At 47.5% G+C, this 8,235-nt stretch overlaps 1 protein-coding gene across 1 annotated transcript; it reads left to right on the top strand.

The window, feature by feature from the left end:
* Positions 1-522: 522 nt before the first annotated feature.
* On the top strand, positions 523-5,422 carry LOC144130454 (uncharacterized). The gene is made up of 3 exons (XM_077664375.1): positions 523-746; positions 2,628-2,889; positions 4,863-5,422. Exons 1-3 carry the CDS (start codon positions 671-673, stop codon positions 5,167-5,169), a joined length of 645 nt encoding a protein of 214 aa, XP_077520501.1. The 5' UTR covers positions 523-670; the 3' UTR covers positions 5,170-5,422.
* The last annotated feature ends 2,813 nt before the right edge of the window (positions 5,423-8,235 follow it).

Genomic DNA, 8,235 nt, shown 5'->3' with positions numbered 1-8,235 from the left:
TTTTCAAAAGCGCGCCGTTGCGCTGACAAGGCAAGTCAAAATAATGGCAACAAGGAGGCGATGTCTTACCAGAATCAGGATTTTTTTATTCTCATATCTTAGAGAACAGGGCGTTAGTCATGCTAAGTGGTCTTGGTCGAGCTCTATCACACGCCTTTCACTCTCCCTTCCTCCTCTCCCTGGGTGCAAAGAGATTACCGGCATTCTTTAACTCTACTCACAAAAGGCGCGGCCTGGGCAACGAACTACGCACGCTGTGAGTCAGTCGCGGTGGGGGCTGTCCGCAGCCAGGGAGCTTGAGGGCAGCCCACTATAGTCGGACACAAAGAACTAAGCGGCGTTTCCCCGTCAAAGGACCCCCTTCCAGCTAACAGTGTCGGATAATTCTGGCGACCGTGCTAGCATCACAATGCAGGGAGAGGCGTGACAACGCACAGCGAGGACTATCTGTGAACATAGAGGGAGGGGATTATTCCTTTTCATCTGCCACTCACTGCTTTGTAACACTATCAGTGTCGCGAGAATCGGCCGCCGCCATTGGCTGGAAGGGGGTTCTTTGACGGGGAACAGCCGCTTCGTTCTTGAGTTGTATCGGACTATATAAACGCATTTTGCCCTCGGAGCGGCGCTTTCCAAGCACAGCATCGCAGCCAGCCGTGCTTTACCGACCATGCGGACTAATATGGCGCCGGCGCAGTGTCTTCTCAAGATTACGCTCATCACTTTTCTTGCTGTCGTATGCGCAGGTAAGTGTTCGATATTATTTGAGATTTGTGCTTCTGCATCCTGAAGCAATTTTATAGTTAACGCCGTATTTTGCGCAGTGATGGTATTAATGAATGTGACCCTAGCCGCCACGCAGGCTCAGTGGTTATGTAGTATTTGACTGCTGACCCGAAAGACGCGGGTTCGATCCCGGCCGCGACGCTCGCATTTCGATGGAGTCTAAATGCTAGAAGTCGGTGTACAGCGAGATGTCAGTGCACGATAAAGATCCCCAGTTGGTCGAAATTATCCGGAGCCTTTTACTACAACGTCCCTCATAGCCTGAGTCATTAAGGACGTTTAAATTCTATAAATCAACCAAAGCTTTTCGCTCTGACGGATTAGTCAGGCACGTTAGCAGCACATAGGTGCATTAATGACCTTCCACCCCGCCTCTCCGGCAATACGTGTTTAATGAGCAGTGCGGATTTTTAGGCAGCTCAACCTGCGTGTTGAGCTTATTATCAAAACGCTCTATTTCACTTTTTTTTTAATTAGGCCCATGCAGATCAAAATTTTCTTATCATTCTTGCATAACACAGCGTAGGATACTGACCGACATTGTCTCTATGGAAGTCGTACGAAGACCATTGCCAAGTTCCATGTTATACCGAATGTTCTTTCTTAAATTCTCTCAGAAGCTGCTGTCCTTTATTTTTTTTTCACGAATGTCGTTACTGCTTCAGTGGCCAGTAGACAATAGATGCATTACAACTTTTTAACGAGATGCCCAGTTAATAAACTCCTTTCTCGCCCCCCCCCCCCGCCCCTCTTACCCATAATAGCAGATTACCTTCAAAAATTAGCTGCGGTTTACCCAGGCTGAACCTAGTTTACAGAGCGGAAGACGAGCCTCTAGTTCTTCGGTTTGTGCTTAATAATAGCACGTTTCCTCGCTCTATCGTTCCCCAACGCGCCTTGTCGATGTTCTTGATCATAAAAATCATCAGATTCAATCAGCCGTCTGCGATACACAGCCGAAGCACTGGTTTCAGTGCGCCACTCCTACATGGCTATCTGTGAACGTCAAGTAACGCTTCACACTTTTTTATTATCTTATCAGATGAGCGGCGAAGCCCTTGGCTCACCACAACCGCGAGATGAGCGTTGAATCACGTTATTCAACGCAGTTGCAAATGCGAGCGAACGCCGCCGTCTCGGCGCATAGAGTCACGTGGTACGACGTCGCAGCCACACCCCCACTGTTGAAGGTCATTCTTCGGAGCGATATGACCTTGATGTTTTGCACGGGAGGGGTAGAGCTTCCGCACTGAAGTAGAAGCTTCCTAGGTCACCTCCAACCACTCGTGACTAAAGCATAGCTAACTGTTTGTTTAGAACTACTGCGCGTGTTTGATAATCTGCATCCTCTGCTTAGCGCGGCCGACGATTTTTATCTCAACTTGAGGCGCCCCGCGTACACTTTGCGCGCCTCCCAGCGCCACTAACAGTCCGTGTAGGTCACTGTGCTTTGATAGTTCCCCGTCTCCCCTCCTTGTTTATCTAGAGAGCGCACTGCAAGCTGTAGACGATAGCTCGGAGGGGTGCTAATGTCCCGTTCATGCCAGGTATATTCACGTGTTTCGTAATAGTGGAAGCCATATCTGGTAGCTTAGGTCATATATAGGGCTGGGTTCCCGCTTAATCCCCCTCTTTCAAATGTAATAAGCGGTGCACCAACATACGCTCTTGATGTCGTCTGCAGAAGTAATGTGACAAGCTTTCGGACAGCTGTTTGCCTGTCTATTAGTGCAAGATAACAACAAGGTCACCAAAAATCGCGTCTCCTGGTGCGAACGTGATCAAGACGCAATTTTTCCACATAATTTCACACTTGCGATGTCTAATCGCACTCTACGCAGACGAGCACCCGAATGTGCCAAGCACGGAGTGGTCGCGGGAGCTGAATTCGCCACAGACAACCACAAATTCGGTGACCGGGTGGATGGAGGTCAACGAAGGGCGGACGCTTTCGCGCCAGGGAGTGGCTCCGCCGCCGTTCAAGAGCCGGCGCCCAACTGCGACGGGAACCAACTCCGGCTGTCGGAAGCGCGTGGCCTGTGAGGCGGCCCGCACACTGACGGGCGTGATCCCCATCTCCAGCTTCTGGCAAGAGATCGTCAGGTGGGATATTTCTGCTCCGATTTTGAGATAATTTTCGCTATTATTCCCAAACATAGTGGGAAAGAAAGGTCCGCGCTACGACCATCCATTGAGCTATTTTTTTTTGCGAATTCTAGCGCCACCTTGTTGCTTACAGTACACAACTGACAAAGGAATGAACATAACACGGGCGCTTTCGCATTTGATCTGCGTCGTATTTCGGTCGGCGTTGCGGCGATCACACCCGTGACCTCGGTAGCAAGTAGCCGCAGCCACAGAGCCAACATGGTGGCATGGAAAGGGCCCTCAGACGACGATATTTAAAATAGTGCAAAAACTTCCCCACCTCTGGCCCTGCTCAGTGGGCAGAGAAGGTGCGGAGGCAGTTGCTCTCAACCCTCAACCCAATCAGGGCACTCCTCTAAGGCCCATCTGCGCATTATTATCGTTAACCAACATGTGAAAACAAGTGTTTATAGTTAGTGCATACCACTCCGTTGCCGCTTACTACAAAAAAAAGTTACAAGACCATAGTTGCAAAATATTCAATGTCGAATACTCTTAAGACCGACTGTATGCAATTATTTTCTCTCGTCAACCTGAATGGTGCTTGCACATTTTTGTTTTCGGCTCGAACTAAGGTCACAGTGAATGTTTCCCGCACTTCGTTAAGTAGTGCGCTGCACTTGATCTCCGCTTTAGAGTTCAAAGTTATCATGGTAGAAATCGAGCTTGCGCAAAACCACGGTGCTTAAAGCTTATTATTATAAAACAAAAAAGCGCACTACTATTTTTTTTCATTGAACAAAATCAAGATTAATAAGCAAGAATTTCCCCATATTTTTCTTCCTTTAAATCCCCGTTGGCTTCCTTCATATGTGCTTATAGTGAGACAGGCGTACAGATCACGCGAAAACAGAACAAGGTGTCTTTCAAGACGATGCGCTCAGGGAAATTACAAAGAGAAAACCGAGAGAAGAACCGGAGCTCTCCCTGCATGCTGTCGTATACCATAAAAGACAGGAAGCCCCTTTGAGGTTCCAGAGCTGCAAACAAGAGATCAAGAGAGAAAAAGCGAAGATATGGAGCTTATAAGCTATAGCTCCACTGACAATGTTAAGCATCGTTGTGTATAACTTGCTGCATTGCACTTTACCGTTGCTAAAGTGGAAAAAATAGGAAACAAGTTCTCATCTGCATTGCCGAGGTATTGTCGCATGAGAGGGACAAATCTGTGCGTTTTTTTTTTTTGCTAATATCTTTCTTTGTACTCTGAATAACACGAGACTTCACCACAAGCAGTGCATGCCTACAAGGGTAACTGTATTCAAATTATTGCAAATAATTTGAATTTACTGTGTGATAAACGCCCCTTACAGCAGAAGTAAGCGGCCAAGAATATATGAAATTGATCGCTCAGTTTTTCTAAGCTGCCACAGAGAGGAAAAGCCGTATGTTTTGAGATTATGCAAAAAATTATTAGCACGCCAGTAACTTTTTATCAATAAAAGGTTTATTGTATAGCCTGCGTATAGCATGAAGTAACTTATGATTGTGAACGATGGCGGAATTCATTTAATTTATGAGAGCAACGACAACCTGTCATACAAATTCACAATGGCCTCTATCGGCGCAATGTCCAACGGTGATAGATAGTTTTAGCATAGTGTATAGTATATCGTTTCTTGCTGCTACTACCCAAACAATGCACGTGTGTAGGCTCCGAAGCTCCTTGTGCATCCGAAGCTGGTCGACACCTCGTCCGTCGAGGCCGTCCGCGCATGCTCTCTGGTGGCTAGCGGGAGCGGTGAGCGGTATTGTGGTGCTTTCTACGGTCGGTCCCTATAATCCACGTGCAGCCAAAGGGCCCGGCACTTAGCGCTAGCGGGTGGCGTCAAAGACATGAGCATCCTTCTTTTCAACGGTTGCCTCCACCTCTCTCACTCTCCCTCTTTCTCAGTCTCTTTCTCCTCATTTGCCCTCACATTTTGCAGAGGAGCTCCGGAGCCGAACAGCGCGTACTTCGCCGCCTGGTCCAAGGGCCTTCTGGACAAAGAATGCTCGGAACTCTACCCGGACTGCTCCGACAGTCCTGCGGGAAAGGTGCTCCCGCTGGTCAGCGAGGTGGTGGGACCCAAGGGGCTCGTGACCTCCTTCCTGGAACGCCTGACTGCTCCATCAGCACCCTACGTGCCCAGGGATCCTGGTGCATCACGGCCCTCAATGGTTATGCAGAAGCTGCGCTGGAAATCCAAAGAGTCTCGGAAGTCGTCAGAAGGTTTTACACGCCGCCACGCTTAGGTCATACGCCAGAAGTGAAAACCGTCGCCAAACATTGTAAAAATAAATGGTACATTCATGGTAATAATTTTTTTTTCAAAAGCAAATGCTCATCATGACTATGCCAATGCCCTCTATAGCGATTGCAACGGAGCGAAGTCTGCCCCAGCTTGCTGAAACTCCCAGGTCTTCTACACGGAAGAGCAAATTTCTGCGGTCAACGTATGCGCACACCAAAAGAGGGCAAAGTGACAACTTTATAGTCACTCTTGACTAAAATATAGCCTAATGATGACACGATGAGTCATTGACAAAGGCTGTGTGAAGTACAATGGGAGCACATCAAGCGTATTCCCTCGCAACAGATTGCTCCGAATAAAGCTAAGTTCAACATAACATTTCTTGTGTGTTTCCGGTCACAGTTTGGCCGCATTCATTTTTTTTCTCTCGTTATTGGCCTTTGATGTTTGCACTGCGCTGTTGAGCATTATGAAAACTGCAATATCCTTGCGTGCGTCCAGGAGGCCACTTTGGCAGTGCTAAAATCAGCCATACATGATTCACGTCTATCTTTTTAGTCCTTCGTACAATTAGCATGCTAATTTAATTAATGAATTAGAAGTGACGCGCTGATAGGAACACATTTTCTTTTCTTTCGCGCAAGTAATTTTCTGATGCAAACCAGTCGTTAATTTTTGCAGTAAAAAGAAGGAATTGATTTCGATACTGTAACGAGCTCAGAAAGCATGCTTCTACTTCATCGGTCCTTATCACCTCCCATACACTGCTGGCGCCGAAATTCGTTAGTCGTTCTTTTAGATACTCACACGGGAAGTTTTTTTTTTTTTTTCAGTACAGGAGGTCCTAGCGATCCGCTGCGCCAGAGAAAGATCAGCAAGATGTGATATCAGGACCGCTGATAGTGCTTCTAGCAGGGTCCTTTGTGCATCGTACTCTTGCTTTTTGGAATATCCTGTTTACAGAGACGTTCTTCGAATCCTAAGGCTACTTAGCTTTGACTGCCGAAGCAAAGCTCGGGCTCGTAGAGAGGCTTTCAGGTGGAGTCTTCAGCATACCCAACCCGTTCAACAAATGACACGCGACTTTGGTCATGGGGTGGTAGACGAAGGGCTCAGAAGCGAACTTTTTTTTTGTTAATGCGTAAGCATTACTTGGTTCATGCGTGTCGTCCACGGAAAGTGAGCACAGAAAGTGATAACAGAAAATGTGAAAGCTTACCCGAGCTTTACTCGGTAACTCGGTTACTCGTTAGTAACTCGGGTAAGGTCGGAGGAGCGTTGGCCAGCTGCGCGAGAAGTTGCTCGAGAAGAGCAACACGGGTATCACAATCCGTACGGGTGGCTGTGACAGAAAGCGCCACCTGCCAGCGTAGTGGCGCATAACATAACCGCTGCGCCACTGCGCTGGTAGTGGTATGCGGATCGACCCTGCGCCTATCTGCGAATGTTAAGTAGATAATGGCCAATTCTGCATATACAGGCATTAACCCACGGAGCTCCGAATGTGCGTGGTTTGGTGGCCAATGCGAACTAAGTTACACAAATGCACGAACGAAAACAGAAGTAGTGCCCAATGCTTTCGCACAGGTAAGCAAACTTAAGTGCCCCCAGTAGTTTTTTTTTTTTGCCGAGCTTTTCCTCATGCATTGATAGAAGGTGAAATAGAATGTCACGGCGCTCGGCAGAATTCCAATTTAAGCATGCATTTTGCAGGTGACAGGCGCGCATCATCGCGAACATACCCGATCATTTTAGCAACGTGGAAATCTGACCTGGCTGGCATTGCGTTTTACACAGACTTCGCGCGCAGTTCTCAAACTGCATCATTGTTACAACATGCAGACCAAAAATTTTCGTGCTCTGCTAAAGCAAGAACATTTGCCCACCTTAAATTTCTTCCCTCTTCGATTGTTTCGGACCCTCTGTTGGCCACTAGAAAAGAGTTGCCGCGATTAAGCCTGAGTCAGCGCTTGTCCTGTCTCTATTTCTTCGTCCTATGTTTCAGCGCTAAGTCTCTTCGTGAAATTCTCGATAATTGCAGAAAATTCCATGTGCATAATCGCGATCCATCGCGGACAAACTGGCTGCGCAGCAGGAAAACGCACGGCAGAGCTCATCATGCGTTTAAGAACCGTAAAATATTTTACTGTGCATCTCTGACGACAAAGATGCAGCATTAATAGAAGAAATGTAAACAGAGAACTTCTACCAAGGTCGCAACACAAACACAGAGAACTTCGCTCAGACGTGGAGGGGTGAAGCGGAAAGGACCATATGCGCGAAGGATAAATTTATTGCGTATTTCTCTCTTCAAGAATGCACTCTTGAAGATCTCTCATTTCTGAGCTTTCTTATTGAATGCTTGGGTTTTGAAAGTTACACACGAAATAGCCGAAGTCTTGCAATGCAGGCAGAACTAAAGCAGACTACGATTACAACTTAAAGAATGCTCGTTAGCTTGACTCCAGATTGTTCGAACTTAAGTGAATAGCGGCGCCTAAACAAAAAAAAAAGGCCGCCATCGCTTTGCGAACAATCCACGCCATGTGCAGCAAGCGCACCTGCCAAGTATCGTAGGATGCTGTGGGAATAACGTCAATTTTCTTTGGGCAAGCGTTTCCTGCCTAAACTCATAGTACCTGTTCAGATCTACGATAAAAACGGAAAGTAGCTTTTGTTCAGAGCACAGCTCAAAATAGCGCAACGCATTGCATTTAACTGTCTTCCCGCGTCGTCAGCACTCTCTCGCGCTTTCGACTGTTTCTCTCGCGAGGGTAACAATCCTGGCGTTGCCACGCCTTGGAAGCCCCATCCACACACACAACTCGCCCCTTGATCAATACATCGGCCTGTGCAACCCCTTGCATCATACTTGAAGTGCATCGGACACTGCTATATTCACGGAGTTCAACGCTCCCCGTCTTCTATGCTAATGAGTATCGAACGGGGCGCTTTCCATAATGAGCCATGCTTGCCAGATGCTGCTGCGAACTCAGAAACGGTTCTCACCTGCGTCTGCCGTGAAGAGCGGTGGTCAAATTCAGCTTAGAGTTACGCAAGAGAAAAC

This window comes from Amblyomma americanum, chromosome 4 (genome assembly GCF_052857255.1).
Source record: "Amblyomma americanum isolate KBUSLIRL-KWMA chromosome 4, ASM5285725v1, whole genome shotgun sequence".
Taxonomy (NCBI): Eukaryota; Metazoa; Arthropoda; class Arachnida; order Ixodida; family Ixodidae; genus Amblyomma; species Amblyomma americanum.
Note: the sequence above shows the minus strand (reverse complement) of the source record. Positions and strands in the feature narration are given on the sequence as shown.

What these genes read in the sequence shown, in the direction of transcription:
- LOC144130454 (XM_077664375.1), top strand. Translation starts at nt 671, where the DNA reads ATGCGGACTAATATGGCGCCGGCGCAGTGTCTTCTCAAGATTACGCTC. An exon ending in TCTTGCTGTCGTATGCGCAG is followed by an intron (nt 747 to 2,627) that starts GTAAGTGTTCGA and finishes CACTCTACGCAG; the next exon opens with ACGAGCACCCGAATGTGCCA. An exon ending in TTCTGGCAAGAGATCGTCAG is followed by an intron (nt 2,890 to 4,862) that starts GTGGGATATTTC and finishes CACATTTTGCAG; the next exon opens with AGGAGCTCCGGAGCCGAACA.